The following is a 23,227-nucleotide window of genomic DNA, read 5'->3' as shown; positions in this document are numbered from 1 at the left end:
GAACCACAACATTAAAATGTTCTAACATGTATTTATTAGTGATAGAAAATTACAATATAATATACTATAATAATATAACACTGCATAACAAGATTGATACTTTAAATACATTTTACTGATAATACTTCTGTACTTAGTTAACATTTTCAATCCAGGACTTTTACTTGTAATTGAGTATTTTTAGAAGACAGCGTTTCTTAAGTAAGCATCTAAGTACTTTGTCCACCACTGATTATATTATAATGTTTACATGGAGCAGGACATACATAGACGTGATTCTTATACAGCGGTGAGAGCAAATGAACTGCAAATACACAGCCAGCAGGTTAACCCCCAATGACTGTCTCAGTCTACGGAGTGAGCCTGCAATCTCCTCTTAGTATCCTATCAGGTGTTTAGTGCAGTGTCAACAATAACTGTGTTTATGTTTAAGGTGCATTGAAGTGACTGAGACTTTTAACAGTAAATTAGGCGTCTGAAATTAATTGCAAAATATTTCTTCCTCCTCTTTGGCAGCCCTCCAGCTGCTGGTGCCATATACGGACCTGCCTATGCTAAAAACGGCCCTTAGGTAACTCTCAAGACATGCTAATGTCAAAGTTGTTAACTTTAACATTTAAATAGGATAGTGACTGTTTGATACTTAATCACTTACTAATCAAATACCAATTCACCTTTCTTCTTTTGGGTAGTTGTCGTCTTTGACCACACAAGCGTCAAATGCTGGATATACCCTGCCTGACTGTTACAATCCAGAGTGGGGCTGTTTCACACACTTGAAGAAACTGGCCATAACAATGAATAACTTTCTATAATAGACAAAATGCTTTTTATGGGGGAGGTCCAGGCTTTTTGTAACAGATAAATCAACTGATAAAACATAGTATCAACATGATTAAATATACTTGATAAAACATTGTATGAATTTGTTGAAATATACTTTTTCTTTATGTATCTACCAAAAAAAAAAAATCAGCTGAAAACAATAGTAGGCCCAAGAGAGAGAAAACGACAGGGACAACGGTAAAATGCCTGGTACTGGAATATAAATGTACCTACTTTTATTGTATATTCGGATGTTCGTGAATCTGAACAGGCAGGTCTTGCTGCAATATAAAAGGTAAATATATTATATATATTATAATATACTGAAAAAGTGCATATACACCCAAATTCCAAAAAGCTGTTTGGACCATTGTGTACAAATGTAAAACAAGGTGGTGAACATGCAACTAATGAAGTTACTGCCTGTGTGAGGGTGAGAAAGACAATAATCAAGCCATTGCCACAGGCAGTGATAAAACCGCCTCATTGTCGACTGACAGCACACAGCTCATGAGGTGAAGGACTGAGGATGAAGCCCACAGCAGGAGTCAGATCCAGGTCATCCTCTGTCACTGCAGGTGGAGGACTGAAACGAAAGCGCTGGAGGAGCGTGGTGAAGAAGAGGAAGAGCTCCATCTTGGCCAGACTCTCCCCGAGACACACCCTGCGACCTGTAAAGTAGTAAAGAGTCAAGCTGGATCATTCCTGTATGAGCATAAAGACTCTGCAATTCTTTGAGAATAAAAACTCTGCAAAGTTGTTTTACCTGCAGAAAAGGCCATGAAGGCATCTCTCCTGATAAATTTACCCTCCTTATCCAGGAAGTGGGAAGGGTTGAAAGTGTGTGGGCTCTCCCATTCACTCTCATCATACAGGACAGAAGTAAGCAGAGGAAACACAATAGTCCCCTGTATGCAAAAGAAGAGAACAGGTCTATCGATCATCTCAGAGCCAAAGGACTGTTTTAAGAGTTTTCGGAAGTGGGTGAGCATATCCAGCAAAGACAATTTCATGTTGGAAAGTGGTAAAACAGCTTTGAACAACTGACCTCTTTGATGAAGTAACCCTGGAAGGTGACGTCTCGGCTTGTTTTGTGAGGAATTGATGTGGGGACAATGCTGGCGAGTCTCTGTGTCTCATGAATGACGGCGTCAGTGTATGGCAGGTTTTTACGGTCATCTATCTGAATCTGGCGGCTTCCAACCACACTGCTCAACTCGTCCTGGACCTTGTCTGGAGACACAAGCTAAGAATGTTCTTTGCCTGCATTTTTCTATTCACTCCACAAACCTATATGTATTTTATGAGTATATGAGCATACATATTCCTTTGTCCTGCTCTTTGTCAAGTATTTCAAGCCATTAACTGGTGAAAACATAAATGCACACCTATGAGGAAAGATTCACATGCTTGGTCTCTGTCTTTACCTTGTATTTGTGGATATTTGGCCATAAACAGCAAACCCCATCTCAGTGTAGTTGCTGTGGTGTCAGTACCAGCAGCAAACAGGTTTGTCACTGTAAATATCAAGTTCTTCTCATGGTAGTGAGTGTCTATAATGTGTGAGTCCTAAGAGAAAGAACATCCATCCCATGTATTATTATAAAACAGACCTGTGAAGCATTGTTGTTCCTTTTGTTAGCTGAAAAACACCAAAGTTGTTGTCATACCTCCTCTTTCTGCTTCCGATTCAGAAAACAGTCCACCAGCCCCCTGCATATGTGAGGGTTCAGTGTCTCTTTCAGATGTTTGATTAAATCTTTAACATCTCTGACATTCATCTCAACATTTTTTAACAATAGCTGCCGGTTTTTTATCCAACTGAGCAGTCGGGGAAACATGTTGTAAAGCTGTGACATAATAGTAAAAACAGTACAGATGATTTAAGAAGATTTAAGTTTAAACCAAACAAAAATCCAAACAGATACATTTCATGCATGCAAAATTTCATGCAAACATAGAAAATGGAAATATACATTCTGGATAAAAAGGTACACTTAGAATATAATATGATGCAGTACTATTATTATTAATCTATCCAAAGTATCTATACTTGGCTCCACATCAGTGAACCACAACATTAAAATGTTCTAACATGTATTTATTAGTGATAGAAAATTACAATATAATATACTATAATAATATAACAGTCTGCATAACAAGATTGATACTTTAAATACATTTTACTGATAATACTTCTGTACTTTTACTTAGTTAACATTTTCAATTTAGGACTTTTACTTGTAATTGAGTATTTTTAGACGACAGTATTTTGTAAGTAAAACATCTAAGTACTTTGTCCACCACTGATCATATTATAATGTTTACATGGAGCAGGACATACATAGACATGATTCTTATACAGCGGTGAGAGCAAATAATATAATATAATATAAATAATAAAGCTGTGACATAACAGTAAAGACAGTACAGATGATTTAAGAACATTTAAGTACAAACCAAACAAAAATCCAAACAGATACATTTCATGCATGCAAAATTTCATGCAAACATATAAAATGGAAATATACATTCTGGATATTTTAACACAAACAGTAAGATTTGTTGTGTGTGTTGTCTATGTGCCACATGAGTTTAAAAGCACATATTTCATGAAGGATTCAATGGAATGATCTCATTACAGACTCATATATATTCAGCTTTGGATGCTATCGCGTCAAAAATCAAACATTACGTTTACCTGGATTGGTACAGAACCAGTAATGCGTATAGTCTCGTTGGCTCGTCTCACCAAGTTTTTGAATCGAGGGTCACTGTATTCAAATCTGCTTCCATACACGATAGAGGAGATAATATTGGATGTTGCATAATTCACTGGACATGTTGTATCAAATGGTTTCCCTGTAAAAAGAAAGCAAGAAACAAAGATATTATAAAACATAAGATTTGGTTTCTGACTGATTGATATGACAACTCAAACATAGTCAGTGCATATGGTAACACACCATGATGGTATTTTGAACGGCCTGTCTTGTACCACTGAAAAAAATCATCATATTTTTCTCTGTGTAACTGACCATTGCATGAACACAATAATACACTTAGAGGTGTACTGTTATGGAAAATGAAATGCCACTCTACCTTGTGATGAGGTGTTCTTCACCTCCAACACATATTGTATGATGATTGTGTATCAGGGCACTGTGTCATGTTATAATTACGTACACATATTAATTCTGTACCTTTATGCTCGTCAAACATTTGAATCAGATGGCAGCATTCCTCTAAGATTTTATCCTCAGCAACTCTTTTGCCCATCCCAAAGTCTCTCAGGGTGGAGAGAGCAAAACGTCTCATCTCTTTCCAGGATTCTCCATTTGCAAACAGAATTCCTATTAAACATGACATGCAAGTTAGAAGTAATTTCTACTAGTCTAACCCAATCGCCAGAACAAAACGTTGGCATTGAACATTTCTGAAACCCACAGAAATGTTGAATATATACATTTCAACACGTGTAATACGTATCGTATCAACATTTCTACAAATGTAGCATATTAACATTTCTACCCATTGAATAATGATGTTTTATGGTGTGACAACACTGTGGTTAAGGTCTGGTTAGGTTTAGGCACAAAGACCACTTGGTTAGGGTTAGGGAAGGTTCATGGTTTGGGTTAAAATAGAGTAAAAAATAAAATAAAAACGGCCGATGTCTTGCTAAAAACACCCACCCGCTTTTGTCGGTTAAAACGGGAAGGGGGCATTGGTTTCAAGGTGGTCTCGAACCATGCTCTCTGCTGATTTCCAACTTGCTGCCAAGAAACTTACTAACCATCCACCGGCCCCTCCTCCTCCTAAGAGGAAAGTCAGCTCATATAAATCACATGTGAACTACGTCACTTTAGAAATGTTGAAATGATGCGTTTTGTTGAAATGTTAATATGTTAATATTTCTGGCGACCAGGCTGACTAGTCTTATATGTCTAACACTGATCAGAAAAGATTTTTAAAAAGTTAACAAATACAATGTAATTTGTGATTTTGCTTGTGCTTTAAATGTTCATGTGTGGTATTTCTTTTTGTGCTAAAATGCAAACATATATTAAAGGTTTAATAAAGGAGGGTCATACCATGACCTCCACTGGTGTCATAAAGAATGGGGGAAATGTCTCGGTCTCCAAACTCTTCTGCGTAGCTGATCAGAGCCTCTTTGACTGCCTTGTATCCAGCCAACACCACAACTTTTTTGGATCCAAAGTAAACTGTAAATACAGATCCATATTTTTTTGAAAGCTGGAAGAAAAGAAATGTAATAACATATATCAGAGATAATGTAAGAACATTTATTATTGCAAAATGTATAAATAAAAGGACATTCAAATAGATTGCAACATGTTATAAAATGGGTTATGTTCACATTAGGAGTGTTACACTTACCTCACACAGGGTTTTGTCAGGTCTCTTGAGATCCAGCTGTAACAGGTTGCCAAGCAGGGGCAGAGACCTCGGTCCTGGAGGCTCCCTCCCTATTTCCTGGGAGGTGAAACTACTGGAGACAAGACAGAGGACGAGCAGGACAGCAACAGCCCCCAACAGAGTGGTAGGACTGGAGAAGAGGAAGAACACAAAATCCTCCAAAGGAGACATTTTCTCTTCTGTTGATGGTAGTCCTCTGACTGAGCCTGAGACAGTGGTGTTTATGGATTAATCTCACCAATGAATATGCCTGCAGTTATAGGGTTACTAATTATCTGCCCGCCCTTTTGGTCTCTGTTTACACAGGTATGAGATAAGTCTCAAAAGGAGAGAAAACTTGACAATTTAATTACAAGGACTTGTTTGGCAAAAGATTAATCCTGTCTTGGCAAGTAGACATAACTTCCACAATGAAGAACTCAGAAAATAACAGCTTTTTTTTTTTTAAAGCCATAGCATCACTGATTTCAGCTACATTTAGTTTAAAGAGTAGGTGACCTGTACTGTAGGTTAGAAATCCCTGATAAATGGTTCTGCTGCAGACTATTACACATTATTTTAGATGTTCTATGGTTTACCTGAACTTTGAGGGCCCTATAAGTTCAGACCAGTGTTTCCCAACTTCTTAAGATCTGCTTCCAGTCCCTTATCACATGTTTTTTTCTTGACCCCAGTTAAGAAGATTGTTTTCTCCCCTCATCTCCCCTCAGTGAGGCATTTTTTCTGTCTATTTATTATTATTTATAACTGTTAATCAAAACAAACATGACCCCAACCCATGACAATGAATAACTTTCTATAATAGCCAAAATGCTTTTTATGGGGGAGGTCCAGGCTTTTTGTAACGGATAAATCATCTGATAAAACATAGTATCAACATGATTAAATATACTCGATAAAACATAATATGAACTTGTATAAACATACTTTTTCTTTATGTATCCACCAAAAAAAAAAATCAGCTGTAAACAATAGTAGACCCAAGAGAAAGAAAACGACAGGGACAACGGCAAAATGCCTGGTACTGGAATAAAAATGTACCTACTTTTATTGTATATTCGGATGTTCGTGAATCTGAACAGGCAGGCACCTTACTTGTACCTTACTTCATATTTAATGAGGGTGGCCTCATTAAATATCGCTAAACTAGCGACCTGGAAGACCAGGAAGAATCAGATGTTTGGGCAGGGCTGGACTGATGTGGTGCAGAGTCCAAAGGGTTTGGTTGCAGCTCCTCTAAGAGTAGAGCATGCTTTCTACACCCTGACTAGTAATCTGAAGTCTGTGGAGGATCGGACAAATTTTATGTTCACTGGAGGAAGATGATTCCCTGATCCTTAATTTTTAACTTATTATGGCTTGAGTGTGTGTGCGTGTGTGTGTGTGTGTGTATGAGACAGTGTGTGACCGGGAGGAATTTTTGTGTAAATGATTCGATGGAACTGTAGTTAATTATTTTTTCAGCTCACCAGTTTAGGTGAATATAAACTATATATCTCTCCAAATATTTAAAGGTAATTTCTACCAGTGATTGTCTCTCAAAGTGTGGATTGTCTGTGTATTCCAGAAGATAAGATGACACTAAACCAGCACAGTATTGATGCTAACAGTGAAGCTATGTACAGTATATTGCTCAGTGATTCTCCGAAAATTTCAAACCAAAAGAGTAAAAGCAAATTAAAACATCATCATAGTCTTTTCAAATGGCACACACTATTACAATTACATTTTCCTTTTCTTTTCCATACAATCACAAACTATTGTCTCAAAATTGGAAGATGAAGACTTTGTTATCATAAGATTAGTTTAAGAAGTTATATGTACTTAATTTACATGTTATCTTCCATTGTAATAGTACACATTATGTAATATCAATTTGGTGTATAACAGACACTTTTAATATATTTAAGGTAGTCAGTCTTTCATCTGAAATTAAATACATTTTATATCAGTGAAAGTTAAGAAATATTTTTGTTGAAGTATTATTTCCATGATTAAGTCAGAGTACTGACCAAATACCAATCTAAAATGTGGCTAACTTGGTGCCTTTCAAATGTCTAATTCACATGAACTGTGATGGGGTAGGGACCTAGGCTACATTAATTGATTAAAGATAATCTCTGCTATAAAATAATCATGTTCATGTCATTGCGGAGCTATGTACCTTGCAAAGAGTGGTGTGGGGTCTCTTGAGATCCAGCTGCAACAGGTTGCCAAACAGGGGTTTTGGTCCTGGAGGCTCCTTCCCCTTATCTACTGAGTTGAAGTTGTAGGTAAAGAGATATAGGACCAACAAGACCACAACAGCCCCCAATAGGGAGATGGTAGGAGAGAAATGGAGGAGAGGATCTAGTACATCCATTTTTTAAATAACATGTATTTTTGCCTTGCACTGCCAAAACGAGTAGCCTGTCTAGTTCCTTCTAACTGTGTGTATGTTCTGTATGGCCTCTGTTAACGACATACATTTTTGAAGAAGCAAGGGAGGGTTTTAAACAACCCAGGGGAAGGGTTTGAACATTAAAAAATCACTGGTAAAAATTACCTTTTAAATATTTGCCTTATTGGGTTATGGCTCAACAGAGGATGTTTGGGTACCACTCAGATATTCAGCTGGCAAATATATTTAGACCTAAATTCTTTAAGGCCTAATAACCTTAAAAAATAACTCTGTTTAAATAGGCATTTAAATGCCTGTGTATCAGAAAGTTTACATAAGAAAAATAGTATGTATAGCCTACCTGACCTGTATGAGTAAATAATTTACCTTGGCTTTTTCATTTACCGCCTGTCTAAACCAGTGGCAGACAGTGGCAGGCTGTCTGAGGGGCAGGGGCAAAAAAATATAGAGGGCATCTGATACATTCAGTGGGCCCCCATCAGCAGAGAACAACATTGCATGTTTGGTAAAAAGGCTATACATCCCAAATTAAGATTAACAGTTTATAGATTGACTCAGAATACAAGAAAACAACACCTCTGTATTAAAGGGGATTTACTTTTTATATTTATTATATTTAAATATTTATATATAGTTACTTTTTACTTTTCATTTTTATTTTACAAATATCTCTTTCATAAAATACAGTGAATGGGTGAATAAATGCATGTATTTCTCCAACAGATCTGTTGTAAACCCAACTCAACTGGTCAAAGCAGATGGCCGCCTACCGTGAGCCATGTTCTGCTTGAGGTTTCTTCCCGTTAAAGGGGACTTTTTCCTTACCACTGTCACCAAGTGCTTGCTCATGGGGTAATCGTTGACTCTCTCTCTCTGTAAATTAAAGAGTATGATCTAGACCTGCTGTGAAAAGTGTCCTGAGATGACTTGTTGTGATTTGACGCTATATAAATAACATTGAATTGAATTGAATTGAAATTAAAAACATTAAACTATTAACTATTGTGTGTGTGAATGAACTGTGTTGAGCAGCCATGTTAGGGACGCAAGATCAGTGAAATAAAAGGAGAATTCTTTTGGCATCGAGTGTGTAAATGTTAATGACCTCATTATAGTCATTTGGGATGTCCCTCTTATTGAACAACAGCAGGAGATCGGAGGGCCTTCCTTTTCCACATCTGTTTCTAAGCTGGGTCTTGATCAGCTTCAATTTGGAGAATGATTGCTCGACTAATGCAGTTGTCACTGGAAATATGGCATTTATTTTGAGGAGTTTTGTCAGGTTTGGGAAGACTGTATCCACATCATTTTCTTTAAGGCATGTAAGCATAGCTTGGACATTGCTGATAGGGAGAGCATAGTAAGAGTGGAACACCTTCAGTTCAGTGATCAAGATCCTTGAAAGATTGGACAGTAGCTCAGTCATTCGTCATGCCTTTCCAGTTCCTTGGGATAGTAAGGCACTGACATACAGCACTAGAAGTGCACTAGCCCTCTTGCCTTTGTCATGTATGTTTTTACCCCTACCAAGGAAGTTGCTTTCACTCCTCTCTGTTTGTTTGTCAGGGTTACTCAAATAACAGTTTCATGACAGGATACATTTTTAAAACTGTTTAACATGCCTAGGTATAGGTTCTATTGGGCATCCCATCTAATTGCTCATGGCTAATGCAAATGTATCTTTATCTCTCTCGTCTCCTCCCTTGCTGCCTCTGGCTGCATTTTGCAGATTTCTTTGTATTCAATACAATACTATTGTAATACTAACACTATTCAATACTATTGTCTTCAAATTTTCTGTCTCTTCTTGGCATTCTATGATCGTTGGGTAGCCTGCTACATTCACATGTCATGTTCTTCTCATCGCAACATAGTTGGTTGATTTGCATTATTAGCAGACAAATAGTGTCACTGGAGTCGGACACCTCACCTCCAGATTTTGCCAATGGCATCTACAAGCAAGCTAACAATGACTAACCTGGCTAGAACTGGTTTTCTGACTTGTACTGAGAGAAGGTCAATTCGGTTGTGACATCATTCTCAGCTCTGACTTCCAAGGTAAATGGAATGCAGCTTAAAATAATGAATGTGTGAAGTTCCAAGAGGAGAGTGAGAAGAAACAACAACAGTGAAGCACTAAGGTTATTGTGCCATGGAGGGATAGAGTGCATGTAAAAATCATATAGTAGTCACATCCATTGGGTCTTATAATATGGTATGTTTCTGCTATATGACAGTCTAACCTTGCTGCAACACCAGGCATTTGATATCCTTGTATCTCAGTCATCCCCCACTCCTCCTGCAGCAGGCAGAAACTAGTTTTACTGCTCTGTCTGAGTCAGACACAGGAGTAGACTGATTCCTTCAATGTTTTTCTAAATGCTTAAACCATCATAATAAAAGCTGTATTAGTAGTAGTAGTAGTAGTGGTAATAGTGAGAGTAGTACTATCAAGGTGATGAATATGCAGTGAGGAGGCTACTGTTCTATGTAAGGATGGCCGACTGACCTGAATTAGAGTTTTGATGCCATTGGCACTAGCATTTTTGCCATGGCAACATGCACAAAATGGGTCCATGCAAGAACAAGCATCATTCCCAGTTAAATACAGCAAAAACATAGGAATGATTTTTGCTCTGTTTTCAATCAAACACATTTTTATTGTCAGTAAGGCAAGTTTCCATTGAGATCACAGACACTTTAATGACCTGTTATGTGGTTTCTAACATACAGTAGATCTGCTCCTGCTTGATACCATCAATGTGCCTTTTGTCATATACACAGCAGTCTCATACACCACCATCTGTTCTTCACATGGTAGTTCCCTCTCCTGCCATGTCATAAAAACACTCCATAATTTTCCAGCTCTCCACTTCATTTTCGACAGACAGCACACAGTTCATGGGGTGAAGGGGAGAGGGTGAAGCCCACAACTGGTGTCAGATCCAGTTCATCTTCTGAAACTCCAGGTGGAGGAGTGAAACGAAAGCGCTGGAGGAGGGAAGTGAGAAAGAGGAAGAGCTCCATCCTGGCCAGACTCTCCCCGAGACACACCCTGCGACCTGCAAAGAATTAGATCATCATCAGACATGCATAAAATATCTGCAATCTCTAAAGAACAACAACTTTACAAAGTTGTTTTACCTGCAGAAAAGGGCATGAAGGCATCTCTCCTTATAAATTTACCCTCTTTATCCAGAAAGTGGGAAGGGTTGAAAGTGTGTGGGCTCTCCCATTCGTTCTCATCATACAGGACAGAAGTAAGCAGAGGAAACACAGTCGTCCCCTGTATGCAAAAGAAGAGAACAGGTCTATCATATAAAGTCTCAGAAACAAAGCACTATTTGAAGAGTTTACAGAAATGAAAATATCAAATACATTTGTATTACTGAAACAGCTATGAGTTGCTAACCTCTTTGACAAAGTAGCCTTGAAAGGTGACGTCTCGGCTGGTTTTGTGAGGAATCGCCATGGGTACAATGTTGGCGAGTCTTTGTGACTCGTGGATGACGGCGTCGGTGTAGGGCAGGTTCTTTCTGTCCTCTACCTGGACTTGACGGCTTCCAACCACCCTGCTCAGCTCCTCCTGGACTTGGTCTGGACACACATGAAATAAAAATTCAGCCCAATGAATATGTGATGCTACTTTAACCCCCCCACCCCCCTTTTTTTTGTGTGTGTGTGTGTGTGTGTGTTTTCGCACCTTGAATATGAGGGTACTTTGCCATAAAAACTAGACACCACTGAAGTGTATTTCCTGTGGTTTCTGTTCCAGCAGCAAACAGGTTCATCACACTGTAGACCAGGTTTTCATCATTGTAGTGTGAATCCTTGATTTCAGACACCTGGTATAATACAGAAAAGAGGGATTTTACTTTTTAATTGGTTGAATGATATTATGAGCAGAAGAATAGTGTCACTGAAGTCGAACACCTCACCTCCAAATTTTGCTGCCGGTTCAGGAACACATCAACAAAACATCTGCACATCTCAGGGTTCAGAGTCTCCTTCAGATCTGCTATGATGTTGTTTGTTTCCCTTTTATTGTCCTCCACATTCTTCATCAGTTCCTTCCAGTTTTTCAGCCAAGGGCCCAGCCAAGGAAGCACATTGTACATCTGTAATGAAACACAATACAATTCCTTTGACCTTTATTATGTTTTTATTTGATTTAATTTTTCACTTGGTTGTCATATCATTTAAATTGTTTGTTGGCACTTGTAAATTCCAAATAAATGTATAATATCCAAGGACATTTCCCAGAGAGAGCAATATAATTTGGTAGGGCTACTAATTGCAATGTTCAGTTGGTACGCCTCCCATTAAGTAAGTCTTTTAGTTGGTGCACAGCAGGTCAGCGCAACATGCAAAAATGTGAAATTTGTTTACAAGCCAGTATGAATAATAATAAAAGAGAAAAAATATTACATAACCACAGCCAGAATTAAGTTTCCACTGAATAATGAACAGTAACTGAATATTTATTTCGGTTTAAGTGGAGGAGTTATTTTATCTTTTTAAGTTTTGATATGAATAGCAGTGTAAAATTCCCTCGTAATCTGGGGAAGAAGTCACTAAATCTGAAATCACTTCAATGTACCAGGATGGAAGCTGATCCAGTCAAACGGATGGACTCATGGTCTCTTTCCACCATGGCCTGGAAGACTGGATCTTTGTATTCAAACCTCCTTCCAAACATGATAGCTGATATGATATTTGAAGCTGCATAATTAATTGTTTGGGTGTTGTTGAAGGCTTTACCTGAGAGAAAAAGAGTTATGAGCAAGAGTTAGATAGAAAGTGTAAACTATCCTTGTGACTGCTGTATAAATCATACAGTGCTTTAGGGCATATACTGTTACCGTCATGTTGTTCAAATTCCTCAATCAGGTAGTGACATTCCTCAATGATTTTCCCTTCAGTAATCTTCTTGCCCATCCCAAAATCTCTCAGTGTAGTGAGAGCAAAACGCCTCATTTCTTTCCATGTGTTGCCATTGGAAAACAGTATGCCTGGAAACAAAAGTGGTTGTCTGCTCACAACCGACTGACATCGGCAAAAAAAAACAAAAAAAAAAAACAAGCTGGACAAAACAAATTATCAAAATCAAAAAATTTCTTTACCATGTCCTTTGTGGAAATCATAGAATATGGGAGTGACCTCTCTGTCCCCAAAGTCTTCAGCATGGTTGACCAGAGCCTGTTTGACTGTCCTGTATCCTGCTAGAACTATCACCTTCTTGAGACCAAAGTAGACTGTAAACACTGGTCCATACTTTTTGGACAGCTAAAGAGATGAAAGCAATATAAATTGAGACTCACAGTCATAGATAAGAAATGTAACTTACAGGAATTAACTGTCTTATACTAAAAACATATTTGCACATAATATAACTACTAAAATACATTATAATAATAAACATAATTTATATAGCACTTTTCTTAGCAATGTTAGTATCAAATAAAAAAAGCATATACTAAACATTTCCAAAAGCTTTTACAAAGAGAACCGCTTTAAGAAGAGATTTAAAAGAAGTCAGCGAATTAGTGTGTCTGAGTTCAGCAGGCAGAGAGTTCCATAGTGTCAGAGCTTTTATAGCAAACGCCCAGTCACCCTTGGTCACCAACAGTGACCTGGGAGTAACCAGCAGGGCCCCATCTGCTTATCTTAATGGCCGAGAGGGTACGTATCAGGTCAGTAAGTCAGAGATGTATTTAGTTGCAAGGCCATTTAACGGTTTAAAAGTGAGCAATAAGATTTTTAATCTGAATGTGAAATTTAACAGGGTGCCAATGTAGGGAGGCAAACACGGGGGTAATGTGATCATGCCTTTTTGTTCCAGTAATAAGTTGAGCAACAGCGTTTTGTACCAATTGCAGACAGTGGAGGGAGCTCTGGCTGACATCCTAGTAAAGTGTGTTGCAATAATCAAAATGAGAATAGATAAGAGCATGTCCAACTTTTTGTAAATCAACAACTGATTTACAAAAACAGTCTCCTATCAAAGCATTGGATACAATCTTACTGTTTAAGACAAAAAACACATTTCTCACATCAAAAAGACTGCTGTCGAGTTTCTTGAGATCCACCTGAAGTAAGTTACCAAGCAGAGGAAGAGGTTTTGGTCCTGGAGGCTCCGTCCCTTTTTCTTGGAAGCTGAAGTTGGAGTAAAAAAAGTGGAGGACCAGCAGGCCCATAATAACCCCCAACAGGGAAAGTGAAGTGGGGGAGTGGAAAAGATCCTCTAACATGATCTTAACGACCCCAAAGCTTAACCCTGACTCCTTTCAGACACACAAACTTTCTCTCTGAACAGCTGTCTTCAGTGTTACACAAAGGGAAAACTGCTGGGTTGTCACAACCAGGGCCTCCTGTTATGACGTGTTCAAAATACTCCAGAAAACCACATGTCTGGGAGTGGCTGTAGATGAAAAGTCCCCGCCTTCTTTTGAAAAAGTTTCACCAATCACTCCAAGCTCACCTCTTGAGTAGGCATGTTGGAGCAGCTCTGCCATCCAATCACAGGTCTGCTTGATCAAATTGTCAGTCAGGATTAAAATACTGTGAAATTCCAAGATGAAGGAAGTAAAAATAAGGACATTCAAAAGGTTGTTTAGCAATGGAGGATACAGTGCATGTGTGGATGGAGAAATCTACTGCTTTGCACTCCCTGACTTTTTCCCTCTGACATTTCATTGATAATGATCAAGGGAAAAACACAGTCTCACAGATTTTCCTTTGCAAATCCACCTTTCAGAGGAAGAAGCAGCTTCAGATTTTACTCCAGCTTGTACCAGGTTAACTGAATCTGTGCCATGTACCTGTGTGCCAGTAGAAGCATTACCAGATACCAGCCTTGATTTAGCAAACACTCCCCTTTTCAACAACTTTTCAACAGCAGAACAATAACAAAAGAAATTTAATCTGTGCCTTGCATGCATTTAGGAGAACAGAGATGTCAAAGAAACTGGCTAAGCAGCTTTTGTACATCAGCCCTGAAGAACAAAACTCAAACAGAATGGATTGTAAATGCAAACAGAATGTTTTTTTTAATAAGACTCAAATAAACTGAGATGCAATCACTTAACACCAAGCTGAGGATTATTTGCACCACAATACAAGTTAGCATGTCTGCTGTTATCTCTTGAATCTACTCTTTTTACAGCTCTCCTAATTAATGCTTTCAGTCAAACATGATCAGGAGCAGGTTTAATGTGGCTAAACCTGATTTATTCAATCTACACACGATGAACAAACATTAAGATGTTGTTCAAAAATCCTGAAAAACCAACTGATAAAATCATAGAATAAAATAAGTTTAAATATAATTTCCTTTATGTCTCCAACAAAAACCCTGATGACAATATGTCCAGATTTTAAGAAAAAGAAAAAACAGGGACACAAGTAAAAAGGTTGATATTGGAATACAAATGCACTTTTATTGTAATTTTGAATGTCTGTGATGTATCAGCCATTTGAGGAGGCAGGTGCAAATAAATTTGCAGTAAATAAATTACATGATTTCTGCAATATACCACACCAGTGACAAATTGTAAAAATGATTGAAAGGAAGAAAAGCAGAAATATATGTATTCTGTAGCAGTCTCACACCAAAGGAGTGCATATATACCTAAATTCCAACAAGCTGTTTAGACTATTGTGTACAGATTAAAATTAACAAATAAAAACATTTACACCAGACACTCTCCCCAGTTGTGTGTGACACCATCAATTTTTCCCAGTACTCTTGAAGGGATGTGGCCTTCACTGATCCTGGTCTTGAGGTTGAGGCTACTCAGCATTAGAGATGCCCACTAAAGCACAGCTGGCTTAAAGGTGTTTAGTCATACAGTTCAGTGAGAGAGAGAGCTGCATTTTACCTGACTGGTAAACTACCTGCATCAAGATCACACCCAAGGAATTTCAAATGATGACACCCAGCAGATAACACTTACTACAGAGTACTTTCACTCCAAAAATCAATCAATCAATTTCATCATAAAAAAATGTGAATTTTCAAAATACTGTGATGTGAATTGGCGAAGATACCTTGATTGGACTGACAAGTGATGGACTAATGAGTGTCAGGTGTGGCTGATTGCGCAGCTGTGGGACTCTGAAAAGGGGGAAGGGGAGAGCGGGCATTCGTGTGTGTGGAGGTCGGGAGAGCGTGCTGTCCTGCGGTGTTGCTGCGTTCATTCCGGGAGCGGGAGGGTGTCGTTCGCTGCCGTTTAGGGCTGCCGGCGACGAAGACAGGTACGATAGGGGGTTAGTGAGTTCCTGTGTTAGGAGGGGAGGTCTGTTGCCTCCTTTAGTTAGTTAGGGCTGGGGCTTTAGGAGCGCAAGCCGCCGCCGCTGCTCTTCAACCTCGCTGGTGCCTCCGGCACGCCGCCGTTCCCTGCTGCGCCGTCCGACGGAGCCGTGGTTCCCCGGGGAGTTGGACGGTGCCACAAGCTCAGACCCCGGGGGGGGGGTCTCGTCGACCACGCAAGTTTAGTATATATTTTAACTTGTATGTATTGTGTATTTGTTGTTGTATTTTATTGCCGTGGGGACAGGAGAGAAGCTGGGTGGGATTGAGTTGGGTTCCGGGTGGGGGGAGGTCTTGTATTGGCCCCACCCTCTTAAAGTAGACGTGCGACTCCACTGTGTGCAGTGTGGTGTGCTCCCAGGCATTTCCTGAAGTTGTGGTGATGTGCTCTTATCCTTGTAGTGTCTTGCATCTTTGGATGGTGGTGTGAAATTTTAGTGTGGCCAGCCCTGACTCCCCCTCAAGTGGCATAACTGTCCTATTTAGTGAAACTCCGAAGCCCCTTCTTTTTATTGGTGTTTACTTAATAAAGATTTCTATTTTTCTTGATACTCTGATGGTCTGGTGTCGATTATTCTGAGGTCTGTCATTTATCCCATATAAGTTCTGGTTTCTGTCTGAACTCAGATTTATTACAATACGAATGAGTGAACAGGATGTAAGAGACACTGAGCTGCATTTTAAGTGATTTCCAGTCTTAAACTTTGAACAACCTACTTTTGTTTACAGTTTAAAAACCTACTTTTATTTACAGTTTAAACTGTTTTTGATTGATGTCTTATGGCTCAAACAATTCTGTAATACACAGACCACTTTTCAAAAAATCAAATCATAGTGTCCTTTAACTATATTTTGGCACTAATGGTAGGATTTCAGAAAACTTGAATGATTATCGTGATAATACCTTCATCATGATGATGATACAGTTCATCATGATATTTTTACCTACAATAATTGTAGCATGATGCCTACACACCCCTACTCATTATCTGTCTCTTGATGGTATGTGGCCATTGTTTACTGATCCTGGTCTTGAGGATGGGGCTACTCAGCATGTAAATCAAGGTGGTGAACATGCAAGTAATGAAGTTACTGCCTGTGTGAGGGTGAGAAAGATAATAATCAAGCCATTGCCACAGGCAGTGATAAAATCGCCTCATTGTCGACTGACAGCACACAGCTCATGAGGTGAAGGACTGAGGATAATGCCCACAGCTGGAGTCAGGTCCAGGTCATCCTCTGTCACTGCAGGTGGAGGAGTGAAACGAAAGCGCTGGAGGAGGGTGGTGAAGAAGAGGAAGAGCTCCATCTTGGCCAGACTCTCCCCGAGACACACCCTGCGACCTGTAAAGTAGCAAAGAGTCAAGCTGGATCATTCCTGTATGAGCATAAAGACTCTGCAATTCTTTGAGAATAAAAACTCTGCAAAGTTGTTTTACCTGCAGAAAAGGCCATGAAGGCATCTCTCCTGATGAATTTACCCTCCTTATCCAGGAAGTGGGAAGGGTTGAACATGTGTGGACTCTCCCATTCACTCTCATCATACAGGACAGAAGTAAGCAGCGGAAACACAATGGTCCCCTGTATGCAAAAGAAGAGAACAGGTCTATCGATCATCTCAGAGCCAAAGGACTGTTTTATGAGTTTTTGGAAGTGGATGAGCATATCCAGCAAAGACAATTTCATGTTGGAAAGTAGTAAAACTGACCTCTTTGATGAAGTAACCCTGGAAGGTGACGTCTCGGCTTGTTTTGTGAGGAATTGATGTGGGGACAATGCTGGCGAGTCTCTGTGTCTCATGAATGACGGCGTCAGTGTACGGCAGGTTTTTTCGGTCATCTACTCGGATCTGGCGGCTTCCAACCACACTGCTCAACTCGTCCTGGACCTTGTCTGGAGACACATGCTAAGAATGTTCTTTGCCTGCATTTTTCTATTCACTCCAAAACCTACATGTATTCTATGAGTATATGAGCATACATATTCCTTTGTCCTGCTCTTTGTCAAGTATTTCAAGCCATTAACTTGTGAAAACATAAATGCACACCTATGAGGAAAGATTCACACGCTTGGCCTCTGTCTTTACCTTGTATTTGTGGATATTTGGCCATAAACAGCAAACCCCATCTCAGTGTAGTTGCTGTGGTGTCAGTACCAGCAGCAAACAGGTTTGTCACTGAAAATATCAAGTTCTTCTCATGGTAGTGAGTGTCTATAATGTGTGAGTCCTAAGAGAAAGAACATCCATCCCATGTATTATTATAAAACAACCCTGTGAAGCATTGTTGTTCCTTTTGTTAGCTGAAAAATACCAAAGTTGTCATACCTCCTCTTTCTGCTTCCGAATCAGAAAACAGTCCACCAGCCCCCTGCATATGTGAGGGTTCAGTGTCTCTTTCAGATGTTTGATTAAATCTTTAACGTCTCTGACATTCATCTCAACATTTTTTAATATCAGCTTCCGGTTTTTTATCCAACTGAGCAGTCGGGGAAACATGTTGTAAAGCTGTGACATAATAGTAAAAACAGTACAGATGATTTAAGAAGATTTAAGTATAAACCAAACAAAAATCCAAACAGATACATTTCATGCATGCAAAATTTCATGCAAACATATAAAATGGAAATATACATTCTGGATATTTTAACACAAACAGTAAGATTTATTGTGTGTGTTGTCTATGTGCCACATGAGTTTAAAAGCACATATTTCATGAAGGATTCAATGGAATGATCTTATTACAGACTCGTATATATTCAGCATTTGGATGCTATCGCGTCAAAAATCAAACATTAAGTTTACCTGGACTGGTGTAGAACCAGTAATATGTATGATCTCTTTGGCTCGTCTCACCAAGTTTTTGAATCGAGGGTCACTGTATTCAAATCTGCTTCCATACACGATAGAGGAGATAATATTGGACGTTGCATAATTCAAGGCACGTGTTGTATCAAATGGTTTCCCTGTAAAAAGAAAGCAAGAAACACTGAAATTTTAAAACACAAAAAAGGTTTCATTGAGTTATACCAAAAGATTTGGTTTCTGATTGACTGACCTGACAACTCAAACATAGTCAGTGCATATGGTAACACACCATGATGATGTTTTAAACTGCAGTCTTCTACTATTCAAAAAAAATAAGCATATCTTTCCCTGTGTAAGTGACCATGACATGAGCACAATAATGCACTCAGAGGTGTGCTGTTATGGAAAATAAAAGACCCAGTAGACAAAGTACCACTCTACCTCATGATGAGGAGCTCTTCATCTCCAACCCGTATTGTTTTATTTTTATATATCAGGACACCGTGTCATGTTATTATCACGCACACATATTAATTCTGTACCTTTATACTCGTCAAACAATTGAATCAGATGGCAGCATTCCTCTAAGATTTTATCCTCAGCAACTCTTTTGCCCATCCCAAAGTCTCTCAGGGTGGAGAGAGCAAAACGTCTCATCTCTTTCCAGGATTCTCCATTTGCGAGCGTAATTCCTATTAAACATGACATGCAAGTTAAAAGAAAAATCTATCTGTGTGTGTGTGTGTGTGTATTTGTTTTTGTGCTAATATGCAAACATATATTAAAGGTTTAATAAAGGAGGGTCATACCATGACCTCCACTGATGTCATAAAAAATGGGGGAAATGTCTCGGTCTCCAAACTCTTCTGCATAGCTGACCAGAGCCTGTTTGACTGTCTTGTATCCAGCCAACACCACCACTTTCTTGGTTCCAAAGTAAACCGTAAATACAGATCCATATTGTTTTGAAAGCTGGATGAAAAAAAATGTAATAACATATATCAGAGATAATGTAAGAACATTTATTATTGCAAAAATGTATAAATGAAAGGACATTCAAACGGATTGCAAAATTACAAAATGGCTTCTGTTCACATTAGGAGTGCTACACTTACCTCACACAGGGTTTTGTAGGGTCTTTTGAGATCCAGCTGCAACAGGTTGCCAAACAGGGGCAGAGACCTCGGTCCTGGAGGCTCTTTCCCTATTTCCTGGGAGGTGAAACTACTGGAGACAAGACGGAGGATGAGCAGGACAGCAACAGCCCCCAACAGAGTGGTAGGACTGGAGAAGAGGAAGAACACAAAATCCTCCAAAGGAGACATTTTCTCTTCTGTTGATGGTAGTCCTCTGACTGAGCCTGAGACAGTGGTGTTTATGGATTAATCTCACCAATGAATATGCCTGCAGTTATAGGGTTACTAATTATCTGCCCGCCCTATTGGTCTGGTATGAGATAAGTCTCAAAAGGAGATAAAACTTGACAATTTAATTACAAGGACTTGTTTGGCAAAGGATTAATCCTGTCTTGGCAAGTAGACCTAACTTCTACAATGAACAACTCAGAGAATAACAGCTTTTTTAAAAAAAAAAAAAAGTCATAACATCACTGATTTCAGGCACATTTAGGTTAGGGTGTAGGTGACCTGTACTGTAGGTTACAAATCCCTGATAAATGGTTCTGCTGCAGACAATTACACATTATTTTAGATGTTCTATGGTTTACCTGAACTTTGAGGGCCCTATAAGTTCAGACCAGTGTTTCCCAACTTCTTAAGATCTGCTTCCAGTCCCTTATCACATGTTGTATATGTTTATGAGTGGCAAGGACTTAATCCTTCTCAGATATTTTCTGAGGCCTGAAGAGGTGAAACAATGCAGTATTTCACAGGAAAAGAATGTAAATAAATAAATAAAAGTCTGATTATCTGTAATAGAATATATATATTTTATTTGTTTTATTTTATGACTCCTTTGATCATTTCACACAATATGTCTGTACGTAATTACATGTAAGACACAAGGTTAACATGATAACACACAAGAAAAGCATTATAGTACTTCTAAATGCAAAAAATAAAATCAACACATTTTTATATTGTCTTTTAGCTTTGTTTCATTGGCCTTTTTAATCTAATTTCAAACTTTGGCGATTTGTCTATAATCTTATATTTCTTTTTTTATTGTAAAACACTTTGTGGTCAAAGCTTTTATGTGTTACTGATTAAACCATATAATCTTATATTTCTTTTTTTATTGTAAAACACTTTGTGGTCAAAGCTTTTATGTGTTACTGATTAAACCATATAATCTTATATTTCTTTTTTTATTGTAAAACACTTTGTGGTCAAAGCTTTTATGTGTTACTGATTAAACCAAGTAAGATGGCCCTTCCAAAGGTTAGATTTGATGATTTTAAAAAGGATTGTTCCACCAAAATCACAGTATCATGCACTCTTTTACATAATATTTTATGCATACGTTACTTAATGTGCCAAACACAGTCTTTAAATGAGAGTCTTTAAATGAGTAAATGTTCTGCTCTGGTGTGACTGAGTAAGTGGGTTTTTTACTACCATGAACACATCACACTATTTACATCTGGCAACAACATTAAGAGGCTCTTAAGGATAACCAGGCATTTTGTATAGGGAGATATAAAGAAACAAGAACATTCATTAGTAAGATAAGATGCAAAGATGTGCAACAATTTCAGAAACATATCAAATTCTCTTGTGATGATTGATAATAACAAAAAAAAGGAATTCATTTCTGCTTCAAACCCCCCATTGTAGGTTGTGTTTTTATGAGCTACAAGGAATTCAACCTATAGTTTTCTGGGGCCTGAAGAAATGAAATTATCCAGTATTTAACAGGGAAAAAAGCAAACAACAAAGTCTAATTATGTGCAATAGATTTTTTTCTTGACCCCAGTTAAGAAGATTGTTTTCTCCCCTCATCTCCCCTCAGTGAGGCATTTTTTCTGTCTATTTATTATTATTTATAACTGTTAATCAAAATGCCTGGATTGACCTGGATCGAGACATCAATCATCTTCCTTCAATTCCAAAGTGTAGAACATTGTTTATTATTGTGGGCTGGCTATCTTTTGTTAAATCCACTGACTCACTTACTCAAGATGAGGACGCAGGTGCGCATACACAGTTACGACGATACTGCACATAATGGTATTATCCACATCCTGGCTATGAATTATCCTGCTGTGGATCATATTCAGTGGTGGAAAGTAAACAAAGTACATTTACTCAAGTACTGTACTTAATCACAACTTTGAGGTACTTGTCCTTCACTTGAGTATTTCCATTTGATACAATTTTATACTTCCACTACACTACATTTCAGAGGGAAATATTGTATTTTACTCCACTACATTTATTTGACAGCTTTAGTTATTTTTTAGATTAATATTTCACATAAAATAATATATGTTAATGTTCTTACTGTTGTTTAAATTGTCACTATTTTATTTTCTAATGTTATGCTTATAAAAAATGTTATGCACTTTGTGTGAACGTTGCTTTATGAAAGGTACACTTAGAATATAATATGATGCAATATTACTACTATTAATCTACCCAAAGTATCTATACTTGGCCCCACATCAATAAACTACAACATTAAAATGTTCTGACATGTATTTATTAGTGATAGAAAAATACAATATAATATACTATAATAATATAACACTGCATAACGAGACTGATACTTTAAGTACATTTTACTGATAATACTTCTGTACTTAGTTAACATTTTCAATCCAGGACTTTTACTTGTAATTGAGTATTTTTAGAAGACAGCGTTTCTTAAGTAAGCATCTAAGTACTTTGTCCACCACTGATTATATTATAATGTTTACATGGAGCAGGACATACATAGACGTGATTCTTATACAGCGGTGAGAGCAAATGAACTGCAAATACACAGCCAGCAGGTTAACCCCCAATGACTGTCTCAGTCTACGGAGTGAGCCTGCAATCTCCTCTTAGTATCCTATCAGGTGTTTAGTGCAGTGTCAACAATAACTGTGTTTATGTTTAAGGTGCATTGAAGTGACTGAGACTTTTAACAGTAAATTAGGCGTCTGAAATTAATTGCAAAATATTTCTTCCTCCTCTTTGGCAGCCCTCCAGCTGCTGGTGCCATATACGGACCTGCCTATGCTAAAAACGGCCCTTAGGTAACTCTCAAGACATGCTAATGTCAAAGTTGTTAACTTTAACATTTAAATAGGATAGTGACTGTTTGATACTTAATCACTTACTAATCAAATACCAATTCACCTTTCTTCTTTTGGGTAGTTGTCGTCTTTGACCACACAAGCGTCAAATGCTGGATATACCCTGCCTGACTGTTACAATCCAGAGTGGGGCTGTTTCACACACTTGAAGAAACTGGCCATAACAATGAATAACTTTCTATAATA

The 23,227-nt window shown here is 38.2% G+C and overlaps 2 protein-coding genes across 3 annotated transcripts; both read right to left on the bottom strand.

The window, feature by feature from the left end:
• Nucleotides 1-118: 118 nt before the first annotated feature.
• Nucleotides 119-14,067, bottom strand: LOC122966189 (cytochrome P450 2K1-like). Of its 2 annotated transcripts, XM_044330200.1 has the most exons (14): nt 13,720-14,067; nt 12,790-12,952; nt 12,529-12,678; nt 12,267-12,427; nt 11,600-11,784; nt 5,227-5,395; nt 4,920-5,082; nt 4,029-4,178; nt 3,527-3,687; nt 2,496-2,675; nt 2,253-2,394; nt 1,874-2,058; nt 1,592-1,733; nt 119-1,496 (listed from the first exon to the last, which is right to left on the bottom strand). In XM_044330200.1, exons 1-14 carry the CDS (start codon nt 13,915-13,917, stop codon nt 1,309-1,311), a joined length of 2,337 nt encoding a protein of 778 aa, XP_044186135.1. In that variant the 5' UTR covers nt 13,918-14,067; the 3' UTR covers nt 119-1,308. The 2 variants fall into 2 exon arrangements, with proteins under 2 accessions (XP_044186135.1, XP_044186134.1); XM_044330199.1 differs by lacking the exons at nt 119-1,496; nt 1,592-1,733; nt 1,874-2,058; ... (4 more) ...; nt 4,920-5,082; nt 5,227-5,395 and adding exons at nt 10,312-10,728; nt 10,811-10,952; nt 11,079-11,263; nt 11,370-11,511 and having other exon boundaries at nt 11,605-11,784.
• A 2,859-nt stretch (nt 14,068-16,926) lies between these two features.
• On the bottom strand, nt 16,927-20,216 carry LOC122966188 (cytochrome P450 2K1-like). Its single transcript, XM_044330198.1, has 9 exons — nt 19,899-20,216; nt 19,593-19,755; nt 19,326-19,475; nt 18,781-18,941; nt 18,304-18,483; nt 18,064-18,205; nt 17,686-17,870; nt 17,417-17,558; nt 16,927-17,321 (listed from the first exon to the last, which is right to left on the bottom strand). The coding sequence occupies exons 1-9, from the start codon at nt 20,106-20,108 to the stop codon at nt 17,134-17,136; spliced, it is 1,521 nt and encodes a 506-aa protein (XP_044186133.1). The 5' UTR covers nt 20,109-20,216; the 3' UTR covers nt 16,927-17,133.
• Between the last annotated feature and the right edge of the window lie 3,011 nt (nt 20,217-23,227).

Source organism: Thunnus albacares, chromosome 17, assembly GCF_914725855.1.
Source record: "Thunnus albacares chromosome 17, fThuAlb1.1, whole genome shotgun sequence".
Classification (NCBI taxonomy): Eukaryota; Metazoa; Chordata; class Actinopteri; order Scombriformes; family Scombridae; genus Thunnus; species Thunnus albacares.
The sequence above is the reverse complement of the archived record's forward strand: the minus strand, read 5'-3'. Positions and strand labels throughout refer to the sequence as shown.

Coding starts and splice junctions, on each gene's coding strand:
- LOC122966189 (XM_044330200.1), bottom strand. CDS start 13,917: ATGTTAGAGGATCTTTTCCACTCCCCCACTTCACTTTCCCTGTTGGGG. Junction 5,083..5,226: donor CTGACAAAACCCTGTGTGAG/GTAAGTGTAACA, acceptor CTTTTCTTCCAG/CTTTCAAAAAAATATGGATC. Junction 1,497..1,591: donor CTTCATGGCCTTTTCTGCAG/GTAAAACAACTT, acceptor ACTACTTTACAG/GTCGCAGGGTGTGTCTCGGG.
- LOC122966188 (XM_044330198.1), bottom strand. CDS start 20,108: ATGTCTCCTTTGGAGGATTTTGTGTTCTTCCTCTTCTCCAGTCCTACC. Junction 18,942..19,325: donor ATTGTTTGACGAGTATAAAG/GTACAGAATTAA, acceptor TTCTTTTTACAG/GGAAACCATTTGATACAACA. Junction 17,322..17,416: donor CTTCATGGCCTTTTCTGCAG/GTAAAACAACTT, acceptor GCTACTTTACAG/GTCGCAGGGTGTGTCTCGGG.